The sequence below is a fragment of the Chiloscyllium plagiosum genome, chromosome 42 (genome assembly GCF_004010195.1).
Source record: "Chiloscyllium plagiosum isolate BGI_BamShark_2017 chromosome 42, ASM401019v2, whole genome shotgun sequence".
NCBI classification, from domain to species: Eukaryota; Metazoa; Chordata; class Chondrichthyes; order Orectolobiformes; family Hemiscylliidae; genus Chiloscyllium; species Chiloscyllium plagiosum.
In genome coordinates this window covers 519,853-532,949 of record NC_057751.1, presented here as the reverse complement: position 1 = coordinate 532,949, position 13,097 = coordinate 519,853, and the positions used below count along the sequence as shown (strand labels likewise).

At 42.7% G+C, this 13,097-nt stretch overlaps 1 protein-coding gene across 4 annotated transcripts in view; it reads right to left on the bottom strand.

Annotated features, from left to right (window-relative positions):
• The window catches only part of dbnlb (drebrin-like b), a 39,546-nt gene that overhangs the window by 18,220 nt on the left and 8,229 nt on the right, over window positions 1-13,097 (bottom strand). For 2 of the 4 annotated variants that reach the window (XM_043681174.1, XM_043681173.1), the window contains exons 3-8: window positions 10,278-10,390; window positions 9,086-9,160; window positions 8,329-8,475; window positions 6,935-7,012; window positions 4,083-4,234; window positions 1,011-1,065 (exon numbers count right to left, since the gene is read on the bottom strand). In XM_043681174.1, the coding sequence (XP_043537109.1) occupies window positions 1,011-1,065; window positions 4,083-4,234; window positions 6,935-7,012; window positions 8,329-8,475; window positions 9,086-9,160; window positions 10,278-10,390 (620 nt within the window). The remainder of the gene's footprint in view (window positions 1-1,010; window positions 1,066-4,082; window positions 4,235-6,934; window positions 7,013-8,328; window positions 8,476-9,085; window positions 9,161-10,277; window positions 10,391-13,097) is intronic. The other 2 variants (XM_043681175.1, XM_043681176.1) reach the window with 2 other exon arrangements.

Here is a 13,097-nt window from a genome sequence, read left to right as displayed (position 1 = left end):
GGATGCTGCCTGACCTGCTGTGCTGTTCCAGCAATAAAGTTTCAACTTTGATCTCCAGCATCTGCAGACCTGGAAAGCCAGACAGAGAACAGCCAGGGAATTCCTAGAGGCATGGCATTCAGCCACAAACTCCATCAACAAACACATCGACCTGGACCCAATATACCAACCACTACAGCGTACAGCTGAAACTGACAACCGGAAGCGGCAGGGACAGACCACTATAAACACCGGAGGAAACATCAAAGATGTGCTTTGCAGGAGGCTCCTAAGCACTGATGATGTCGCCGAGCCAGGGGACGAAACGTTTGCAACAAAAACTTCCAGCTCGGCGAACAGAACCACAACAACGAGCACCCGAGCTACAAATCTTCGCACAAACTTTGAACAATGAAGATGGTTGGTCAGAGGCCACTGACCTGAGGGACTCCGACAGAAATGCCCTGGAGTGGAAATGATTGACCTTCAACAACCATAACCACCTTCCTCTGTGTGCATTATGACGCCAACCAGTATAGCCCCCCCGCTCCCCCTTGTGGATACTAATTGACTGTACTGGATTTATTCTGCTTTGTGGGTACAAGACATACTGGATGAATAACAAAAAGGTTGGATGCAAAACCTGCCATATATTTATCAATATGCCATTAAAAATATATACATTTCTAACAGAGAGTTACACATTAAAACCTCAGACAGACAGTCAACGCCCAATGTCATTTTATATTTACACTCGAGCAGATTCGAAAATTGTGGAGCTGGAAAAGCACAGCCAGTTGGGTAACATCTGAGGTGCAGCAGAATTGACGTTTCCAGCATAAGCTGTTCATCAGGAATGAGCTCATTCCTGATGAAGTGCTTATGCTCTATAAGTTTCAATTTTCCTGCACCTTGAAAGCTGCCTGACCGGCTGGGATTTTCCAGCTCCACACTCTTCAACTCTGATCTTCAGCATCTGAAGTCCTCACTTTCTCCAGAACAGATATTCATCAGTGAATGGTAATACTCACCCAGCGCTGTTTCTCATACTCTCTGCTCTGTGAATCTTGTTTCTTCTGGAATGTCCTGCAGAGATGAAAAAAATAAGTGAATTTGAGAACAAAGGGACAAATGTTTTCTACAAGTAGATTGATGACTTGGACATCCATTTGGAAATAGAATGACTTTCTCAGTGTCATTTATAAAGACTCGCCTTAAACTGTATTGAGCACAATTTCTGCGATTCACACCTTGAAAATGGGAATTTTGATACTCAAGAGGAATTGATGATGTCTAATTGTTACCCTCCTTCAATTCTTCCAGAAAAGCTTTATCAAGTAATTGTATGATTTGTAATTGTAATGATTTCTTATATTCTGCTTTGGTAAAGTGTTATACTGTGCTCTGTGTCTGTTCCTACCTCCCTACCCATACTTATCAGAGATTACTGTAACCCTTCACATCGTGGCTTGTGATCTTCCAACGTGTAACAAGTGGTGAGGCTCTGTCTGGTCTACACAGAACTCCCTTTTCCACTTCTTTTGAACCTTGCAACACTTAAGATGCATCTTGACAGATACAAGAATAGACAGGAAAAAGGACTTCATGGAGTCAAAATGTTATTAAATTCAAGAAAACATTGTATGTCAGCACAGCCTTGGTGGGTCAAAGGGTTGTTTCAGTGCTGTTCCCTTGTTTAATCCTTCCTAAGATACTGTTCTAGCAAAGTGTTATGAAGTTACTGTATCTTTGAGAGTGAATGTTGTTTTGCACTGAGACCTTACAAGCACCTGTTATATAACTAGCCAAGCAGTCTCAGATCAGACTGGAAAATATGTAACATTTGGCTGTAAAACAGATACCTGAGTCGTTTGCTGTTTTGACAACAATTTGAATTCAACCAGTTTAAATTATGCCCCAGGATAGAAAACCCAATTGAGTTTGAATTTATTGTTTTTACCAACTTCAAACCATTGAGACAATCGGATGGATCAGGCATTTTGAAAGTTAGACAGAAACCAACTGCCAGAGTAACTGCCGGCAAAACACTATCAAAGCTACCATTTTCATAAGAAACATCTCACTAGTGAAAAGAAACACGACAACTAAGGAAGATCTCCAGCAGAAAGACAGGCACCGACAACGACAGCTGCTGTATGGTTTTCAAATTAAGTTGATGCAATTTTAATATAGTTTTTATTGGAGTAGCATATTGTTGTTGGGTTGGAGTCAGATAACAAGCATTTAAAAGAAAGAGGGGCTTAGAATTGGGAATAGTTGTTGCATGTTTACTTTTGGAGTTAAGGAATTAATTGATATTATTTAATTAATAGTGAAATTTGGGATTTCTCGGTCATTCATATTTTAACAGATTACAAGGCAAGGTGAGCTTTTCTGTGTATTTGGTTTAATTAGCAGAAGGGTTCACTGCCATGTTGTAACAAATGGCCCCAGTGTTTCCACTCCTAGGTGATGCGTATCAATGCCAACTTTGGCAAAATCTGCCACTCTAGGCTGGCATGATGCAGGAGTACACAGAGCCCGATTACCAGGAGCTCATCCGAGTGTGAAGAGATTTGCATGAAGACGACAAAGCTAGGTGTCATTACCGGCAAGAAGTCAGCAACAAATTCAACTGGAAATGAGGGAGAACTTATTTATCATGAGGATTATGATGATATAAAACTAGTGAGACAACGAGTGCTTGCAGCAAGGTATACAGCATTGAAGAGGAATTTATTTAACAAGGGAAAAGATGCAAGAGTGGAGGGTGAGAAGAGGAGACTATTTGGACCAAATGGCCTGTTTCTGCATCATGCATTTCTGTGGATATGGATGGAAAGAATGAAGTAAAACCACATGAAGACGACACATGCGTGCACAGCTATTGGGCTGAAGTTCCTATTTCCCTGATGATATTTTATTAAGGTCTATTTTGTCCTGGTTCTTTTTAAACAGTGTTTACAGCAGAGGTACATGGCTGTCTACTCAAAGCCATGAGAGTAAACAGTTTGAGATGCCCTAGGCTTGTGAGGAAAAAAAAAGTGTAGAAGTAACCTAACTGGGTTGCGCAAGCTCCCACAAAAGCAGGATTTTTAGTATTTTAATTTTCAATAGAGTTTGTTGCTAGTTGTTGGAGCTGGGTGAAAGCTGTAGTACATATCTCTCTGCTACCCAGTTTTCTCTTCATGTTTTTTCTATTGCTGCTTGAATTGCATAGGAGACAAAATCATTTTCTGAACTTGCCTCGTGCCAAGGGTGTGTTTCTGGGATGTTACTACATTGGAACAGTTACTGTTTAATAGTAAAATTATTATTCTGTTAAATTTTCCAATAGACTTCAATATTTCAATATCTTCTTTCTTTTGTTGTATCTTAACAATAGTATCTGAAGAAACTAATGTTTTGCTTCAAAATTGGTAGTTTGACCGGTCAAATTGTATCGGGTACCCAACACCTTACACTTGCCTTTAAAGTAAGAAAAGGGGTCTAAACTATCTTCTGAATATGTTTTGAAGGGGTTCAGTCTGGTCCGTAGCAAATTGGGGCTCTTGTCAGGATCAAAATCTCTAATTCCATATCGGGGTTTAGGATTGTTGGACTCAAAAAGACTGAGTGTCCAGTGTTGGTGTTTTTTTTTATTTCGGGAGTTGCATTCGGTTGTTTAAATCGGGTGTGTGTTGTGTAATTATGACTCTTTCAGTTGTTTCAAGTTCCTGGGGGTGCAAGTCACTTCGGGAGTTTCATAGAAAGTGAGCAAAGCAAAGCATTTGGAATTGGTAACAAGATAGAGTTAAGTTGCCTGTGTCTGGCAAGAAAGGGGAGATATTTGTGGCAATCACACAGCATTTAACAATGGCCAGGAGTGCCACTGGCATCTTTGGAAATTGCTGAAATTCAATTGAAAGAGTGTTTTGTTTGCAATTTGAATGCAACACCTTACACTTGCCTTTAAATTAAGAAAACACTCAGGTCTGGACAGGCTTCTGAATATATTTTGAGGGAGTCTGGTCTGGTCCATAACATTCCAATGCTGTAAATCAAACAGCAGACCCTGTTGCTACCATCCAAAGAAGCAAAGGTGACAAGGTGCTATGACTTACTTTTGTTGGTCGATCTGACTAGACCTCTCCTTGAAGCGTTGCTCCCTCAGCTCAGACTCTCTGCGTTCCCTCTCCGTCCTTTCCTTTTCTAAGCCCTCCTGTTCCAGCGCCTTCCTCCTTTTATCATCTTCTCTTCGCTTTTCTTCATCTATCTGTGGATTAAAAATAGGAGACATTAGTTTTCTATTTGTTTGCTGTGAGGTAGACAAGGTAAATCCAATGCCAGCAGCCACCACAACTGATCTCAAGGGGATCCCATCCTGCCATACTTGCTGTGACCTCAGGCAGTCCAGTTATAGTTCAGATTCAAAGCTTGAAGCATGGCTAGAGGGCAAATACTGCTCCATTCCTGCTGTCTTGCATATAGACAAAGTTAGTTAAACATCACACAAAACCAGATTATAGTCTAGCTGGTTTATTTTGAAGTACAAGCTTTCAGAGCTCTGCTCCTTCATCAGGGAGCACTTCAACAGCAAGGTTTAGCCATCACTAGCAAGGCCAGCATTTCTTAGCCTCTGTATGGCCCCAGCAAAGTGGTGGCATTCAACCTTCTTAAACACTGCTCTTAGTCGCTTGGACAACAGGCAGCTGACAGGTTAAAACTGCTGGTGTGTGGTTGGAGTTACAAACAGGATAAGGGCTCAATAAGGGCTCAATAAACCCACTGCTTTAAAACCAGCCTCTTCCCAGAGTTTTCTAACTGAACTCACATGGTCCACCACTATAGTGGGATATCAATATCCAGCCTCTGGATCAGTCATGATCTGGGGTCACACAGAATCTGGGATAGAAGTGACATGTACAATCCCCAGGACTGGATGGGATCTATCCCAGGTTGCTCAGGCAGGCAAGAGGGGAAATATTGGGGCCCTGACAAGATATCTTTGTAACATCCTCAAACACAGGTGAAGTGCCAAAGGAGTGGAGAGTTGCTCACGTTGTCCCCCTGTACAAGAAGGGTAGTAGAAATATTCCAGGTAACTACAGACCATGAGCCTGACGTCAGTGGTGGGACAGTTGCTGGAGAATGTACAGGATAGGATCTGTTAATATTTGGAAGAGAAAGGGCTTATCAGTGATAGGCATCATGGTTTTGTGTGGGGGAGATCATGCCTTAACAACGTAATCCAGTTCTTTGAGGAAGTGACCAATTTGATAGATGAAGGAAGGGCTGGAGATGTCATTACGTGGACTTTAGTAAGGCATTTGATAAAGTTCCCCGTGGTAAACTAATGGAGAAAGTCAAGTCACATGGGTGTGCAGGGTGTTCTAGCTAGGTGGATAAAGAACTGGTTGAGCAACAGGAGACAGAGTAACAGTTAAAGGGAGTTTCTCAAAATGGAGAGATTTAGATTAGATTACATTACAGTGTGGAAACAGGCCCTTCGGGCCAACAAGTCCACACTGACCCGCCGAAGCGTAACCCACTCATACCCCTACATTTACCCCTTACCTAACACTATGGGCAATTTAGCACGGCCAATTCACCTGAATCTGCACATCTTTTAAACTGTGGGAGGAAACCGGAGCACTCGGAGGAAACCCACGCAGACACGGGGAGAACGTGCAAACTCCACACAGTCAGTCACCTGAAGAGGGAATTGAACCCGGGTCTCTGGCACTGTGAGGCAGCAGTGCTAACCACTATGCCACCGTGCCGCCCACATGTGACCAGTGATTTTCCACAGGGATCAGTGCTGGGGCCACTGTTGTTTGTGATATACATAAACGATCTGGAAGAGGGCATTGGTGGTCTGATCAGTAGGTTTGCAGATGATATAAAGATTGGCAGAATAGCAGAAAGCATAGAGGAACTGTCAAAGAATACAAGAGAACATAGACAGACTGGAGAGTTGGGCAGAGAAGTGGCAGATGGAGTTCAATCCAGGCAAATGTGAGGTGATGCATTTTGGAAGGTCTAATTCTAGAGCGAACTATATTGTAAACAGAAGAGCCTTGGGAAAGGTTGATGAGCAGAGCGATCTGGGAGTTAAGCAACTTTGTACCCTTAAGGTTGCTGCACAGGTGGATAGAGTGGTCAAGAGGGCGGGGTATTGAGTATAAGAGCTGGCAGGTCATGTTAAAATTGTACATGACTTTGGTTCAGCCACATTTAGAACACTGTGTACATTTAGAACACTGTGTACAGTCCTGGTCGCCGCATTCCCAAAAGGATGTGGACGCTTTGGAAAGGGTGCACAGAAGGTTTACGAGGATGTTGCCTGGTATGGAAGGTGCTAGCTATGAAGAGAGGTTGAGTAGGTGAGGATTGTTTTCATTAGAAAAAAGAAGATTGAGGGGGGACCTGATTGAGGGCTACACAATCATGAAGGGTATAGACACGGTGGATAGAGATAAACTTTTCCACAGGGTGGGGGATTCAATAACGAAAGGTCAGGCATTCAAGGTGAGAGGTGAAAAGTATAAGGGGGATATATGCATAAAGTACTTTACACAGAGTGGTAGGTGTCTGGAACGCGTTGCCAGCAGAGGTAGTAGAAGCAGACACGGTAGATTCATTTAAGGTGCGTCTAGACAGATGCATGAATAGGTGGGGAGCAGAGGGGTACAGATCCTTAGGAATTGGGCGATAGTTTTCGACAGTGAATTTGGATCGGCTCAGGCTTGGAGGGCCAGTTCCTGGACTGTAAATTTTCTTTCTTCTTTGTTCTTATTCACATCCGACCAGGAAGAGCACATCGCTCTACTAAAGGCCATCTTTGCACCTTAATCTATAGAAAATAGCACAGTCTTACTGCTCTAAAAAGCACTGCTCCAGTCTAACTTAGTACTTATATTTTAAATTTTAATGACCAACATCAATCCTACAGTGTGCAGAACCAAACCCTTACCTGGGTCTGTGCCCAGAAACTTGCTTTGTTCGCACTTTGGATTTCTGACATTGCATTAGTCTTCTTATAAACGGAACCCTGAAGGAAGAAAACGGCAGAAAAGGATGGAGTTGTAATAACAGGTTGCCAATCCACATAACCATCAGCTTTGAACCCAGTTTCTATTGACATCATTGGCCTGTTACAAGAGTTAGATCTCAGAAGGGACAGCTCAGAGCATCAGGTTTCCCATCATTTGAGCACTGATCCTTGCTATCACACAGACAGTTGCAACCATGTCTTGTGCTCACTACTGACAAGGTCTAGGGTTTCCCTTAGATGCAGAAATATGTGGGCAAAGTGCTGGAGAGGAACAGTCACTGGTCAGCACCAATCCAACACAGGCCTACACCTTCTGCAAGAACAAATACAGAGACTGGAATGTATTTGGAGGCTATGAACTTAGCATGTGCCATTGACCAGTCTGTCACACACCAACTCAAGAATGTTACAAGGCACCATCACCAGCCCTCTTGACCTTCATGTTTTTAACTACAGGCTGACGTCCTTCCAGTGGAGGGGACAGGGCTAGCTTTTACTCAGCACTTCATCAAAATTCTGTCAAACATCCAGAGAGTCACTGTGTCATACAGCACAGAAACAGACCCTTCCGTCCAACTTTTCAGCAGCAGCCTGGCATCCAAATCTGGTCGAGTCCCATTTGCCAGCATTTAGCCCATATCCCTCTAAACCCTTCCTATTCCTATACCCATCCAGATGCCTTTTCAATGTTGCAACTGCTCAGCCTCCACCACTTCCTCTGGCTGCTCACTCCGCACATATACCTCTGCAAGAATAAAATGACCCCGCGGGTCTTTGCGTTGCCCAAACATTTTCTGTCCACTAGATTAACTTAATCTGCAGCTTTAATGGTGAAATTCACAAGTCGGCATATGAAACGGAGTTGTCTGTATATAGTATTTCAATTTCTATTAGGTGGATTTGTTCCGTGCTGTCGTGCAGTGTTCAGTCTGTATTTATGTTTGGACAGTTTTGTGTTCAATATATAATTCTATGACTTGTCTGTTGTGTGTTGCATGTAATTGTTTTTCTGTGCTGCTTTGTGTTGAGTATGCAATTGTCTCCCTATGCTGTTGTGTGTTCAATCTGTAATAGTCAATCTGGTGACTGTGTCGGAAAAAGTGCGGAGTATCATCCTGGAAACTCTTTGGTTGACACCAGAGCAGTGTGGCTTGGAGAGGGTCAGGTACAACTCAATCCCAGAACACCAACCTCTCACTTGCCTTCACTTCCCATCATTATGTCGCCTACCAGATCCTAAATACCGCTGACCATCACTTGGATTCATTTTGCACACCGCCTTGCTCTGCTTTCTCTCATCGAGACAGACTCACCACGGGTCCCTGTGGCTGAGTGTCCTGGAAGCGGGAGCTCTCCTTATGAAAGCTGTAGTTAGCACCCGAGGCCTTGGCCACTTTATTAATGATCACCTCAGGTTCCACATCCTCATCGGCACGAGCATTGATAGTAACATGGGCACCCTAGAGAGAAGTAAACATTTGACACCTACTCATATCAATGAAGCAAAATGCGCCAAGCTGCTTCAGAGGAGAGTAAGGAAATCACATTTAACACTGAGGAATATGGCAGGTGAGCCAAAACTGGGTCAAAGAGGTCAGCTTTAAAAGGCAGATGGAATTTTTACACTTCAGTCACTAGTTGTCTGAAGACAATGGTGAGGTGAAGAAAATCAGGGATGTGCATGAGACAAGAATTGGAAAAGCAAGAGATTTCGAAGGTCGTAGGGCTGGGAATATGATGGAAATACAGATGGAAATATATGGGGCCACGGGGAGACTGGAACTCAAGGATGAGAATTTAAAAGTGGGATTTTGCTGTAACTGGAGCCAGGTTTGTTTAGCAAGCATTGAGGTGGTAAGTGAACAAGGCTTGGGTCAGGTGGAAGAGGTTTGGGAAAAGTTGAGGTTTACAAAGTGGATGGCGAGCGAGGACGCCATTGAAATGGTCCAGTCTGAAGGTAACAAAGCATGACATAAAGAGGAAATTAGCTAAGGCAGAAACAAAAATCAACAGATAAACATTTGGAGCGATATTGAACACCTGGAACTGCCATATTTGAACACACCTTACCTTTAGAAAGTTGGCCACAGTGCTGACATGATTGGCACACAACCCCTTCCTGGCATCTTTCACTCCTTCACCAGTCTGAAGTGAAAGGGCAAAGTAAATAAGATTGAACGTGAATGTCACGTGGTCGGAGTCCCATTACAAGTAATAAAACATGTTACAGATTAGGCCAGACCCCCACAAAACGTTTTAAGAAGGTAGCCAAGACACTAACTTTTCCTTATTTTGAACATCAATGTGAAGTGCCGTGTTCCAAATGCAATGCAACTGGTCAAACTACTCAACGTTAAGCAAAACACAATTTATTTCAACATTACACTTAAAATCAAAACAAAAGAAAGAGGAATTTAGAGTAACTTAACAAATGGAAAACTTAACTGAATAATAAATAGCTATTACTAATTAACTGTTCCAATCTAGTAACATCCTGTAAACACAACCTATGGCAAAAAGGCAAACACAGAAACAGATTCTTATATGCAGTTCTCCAGTCCAGAAGGAAGAAACATGAAGAAAATATTCAGAGAAAGTAGCAGCTGGGAGACATTCACTGAAGCTTCCAACTCTTTTGAGACCCCAAAGGCTTCTGCTTAAAACTTAGCCTAAAAACTACAAAACAAAACTAGAGAACCTGGTCTGAGAGAGCTGGCCACATCCAGGCTGCTTCCTTTGTTCTAACTTTTAAAATAAACCTCAAAGGCTTATAAATTGTTTAGTTTCTTCAAGACTACTCGCACCACTACCTTACAACCTCTCTTCAAAAGCAAAACCAAGACAAAATAACATCAAAGTGATAGCATCGTCACAATTGCAGTACAATGTGTCCCTCAAAAATGAAAAGAAAACATGGCTATAAGCATCATGGCTCTCTTGGAAACTGTACTGACCAATAGATTCCAAGATAGGAAAAGGATTTAAAACTGATTCTTGTAGAGTTATGATGTTACACAGAATAAACATATGCTAGAGGAGATATGACACAAAAGGTTAAGGAGGGACACGAAATGTCAGAGAATGTGCAAAGCAGGACTTTGCTAAAGAATGGCTCCCAAAGAAAAATCATTGCATTAGCAGGATTTCACAGCACAGTGACCATTCATCAATCATCTTCAGATAAGGACAAGAAAATATCTTTCAATAACGACAATTGAGTCAACTCAAGATGAGCAATACTGTGCTGTAATTTGATACTTACCCAGTTGATGAGGACATATTTGGGCAATCCTGAGTTGGGGTCTTTCACTCGACAAAAAGCATACATCACTTTTCCACTGTTTAGTTCTTCTACCAACTCCTCAAGACCCCCATCTGAAAAAGACACAAGGCTAAACTCAGTACAAGAGATGCACCCAGCGAATTCATCCACAGTCCTCATCTTTCAAGGGAGGAACTTGACCCTTGGATTTATTAATAATGGCACATCCTGATAGACGAAGAGAAGGGAACTGCCTTGTTGCTGGACAAGACATCAGATTGGAAGCTCAATGTAAGGTCAAAGAGGACACAGTTTGTTATCACTTTTGTTTAGCCTGAGAGTCTGTAATACTAATTTAGGTGGATGCATGTGGAGCTCCTCCAAAGTGGCAAGGTCAGAGAAGCAGTCTGGAAAGTATCACAGGAGGGGGAACCTAACCTCATTTCTGGAGGAGATGCTTTGCGAAGAGGCTGGGGGAACATTCATCACTGGAAGACTCATTAGACAAGGGTGTACTGTATATAAACAAAAAGATGTGCATTGGCTGGGATTGAACAAGTGAAGGAAATCTCAGTGTGCTAGACGAGAGTCAGATCGATCTTCAAACAACCGGAGAATCAGATATTATAGAAGTGCCACACATTGATTGTTTCAGGGCTATAACAAAGGAAAGAAAAGTTGTTGAGAAAGATCCAGGGCACTGTTATCACTGTCTGTAGAAACTGACTAAAACATAGAATTGAAATTCATTTCTCTTTATCCTTGCCTAAGACCATAAGATGTAGGCCATTCAGCCCATCGCGTCTGCTCTGCCATGGCTGACATGTTTCTCAACCCCAGTTTCCGCCCTTTGCCTCGTAACCCTCGATTCCCTTACAAATTAAGTATCCATCTTTGTCTGAAATACATTCAGTAATTCCACAGCCCTCTATGGCAATCAGTCCCATTTTCACCAGCCTCTAGCTGAAGAAAGTTGTCATCTCAGTTCTCCAGTCTTGTCTCTCTCGTCTGAGAATCTGTCATCAGGTCCTCACCCTACGAGTGGAAACATCTTTTCCACATCCCTCTCAGTATTCTAAGTTGCAAACAGATTCCCCCTTCAGCCTTCTAAACTTGATTGAGTACAGACCAAGAATCCTCAACTGCTCCTTTGGACAAGCCCTTCATTTTTTTCACCTCCTCTTGAATATTCCAATGCCAGCACATCCTTCCTTAGATACAAGGCCCAAAAGTGCTCACAATATTCCAAACTGGGTCTGACCAGAGCCTGATACAACCTCAGGAACACATCTCTGCTTTTGTTTTCTAGCCCCCTTGAAATTAATGCTAACTTGGCCAACTGAATCTGTATGTTAAACTGAACAGAATCCTGAAGTGTGACTCCCAAGTCTCTACGTGCTTCAGGTTTTTGAAGCCTTTCCACGTTTACAAATTAGTCCACACCTCCTCTTCCTCCCCAAGTGCATAACCTCACACTGTATTCCACCTGCCACTTCTTTGAACATTCTTCTCGCCTGTCCAAGTTCTCCCTACTTCCTCAACAGTACTTGCCTCTTCACCGATTTTTGGGTTATCTGTAAACTCGGCAACAATGCCCTCACTTACTTCATCCAGATCGTTAATTTATCATGTGATGAGCTGTGATGCCAACATGGACCCTTCTGGAACTGAACTGGTCACCAGCTGCCATCCTGAAAAAGACCCCTTTACCTCTACACTCGCCAGTCAGCCAATCCTCTATCCGTGTCAATATCTTGGCCCAAATACCATGGGTTCTTATTTTATTTAAGAGCTCCTATGCAGCACCTTGTCAAAGGCTTTCTGGAAAACCATATAGATCATATCCATTATAAATATGAGGTGCTGCATTTTGGGAAAGCAAATTTTAGCAGGACTTATACACTTAACTGAAAGGTCCTAGGGAACGTTGCTGAACAAAGGGACCTTGGAATTCAGGTTCATAGCTTCTTTAAAGTAGAGTACAGGTAGATAGAATAGTGAATGCAGCATTTAGTATGCTTTCCTTTATTAGTCAGAGCATTGAGTATAGGAGTTGGGAGGTCATGTTGCCGCTGTACAGGATGTTGGTTAGGTCACTTTTGGAATATTGCATGCAATTCAGGTCTCCTTCCTATTGGAAGGAAATTGTGAAACTTGACAGGGTTCAGAAAAGATTTACAAGGATGTTGCCAGGGTTGGAGGATTTCAGTCAGAATAGGCTGGGGCTGTTTTCCCTGGAACGTCGGAGGCTGCAGGATGACCCTATAGAGATTTATAAAATCATAAGGGGCATGGATAGGGTAAATAGCCAAAGTCTTTTCCCTGGGGTGGGTGAGTCCAGAACTAGAGGGCATAGGTTTAGGGTGAGAGGGGAAGGATATAAAAGGAACCTAAGGGGCAACTTTTTCCACACAGAGTGGTGCGAGTTTGGAATGAGAGGCCAAAGGAAATGGTGGAGGCTGGTACAATGACAGCATTTAAAAGGCATCTGGATGGGTACACGAATAGGAAGTGTTAGATGGGTATGGGCCAAGTGCTGGCAAATGGGACTAGATTAGGTTGGAATATCTGGTCGGCATGGATGAGTTGGACCGAAGGGTCTCTGTCTGTGCAGTACATCTCTATGACTCTATATCCACTGGCTCTTCTTTGTCTAACTTACTCATTACCTCCTCAAAGAATTCTACAAAGTTCGTCAGACGTGATCTCCACTTGATGAAGCTATACTGACTCACCCACTGTTTTGTCATGCACTTCCAAGTACTGCACAATCTTGTCCTTAATAATGGATTCTAAACTTGATCTTAGCAATTACAGAGG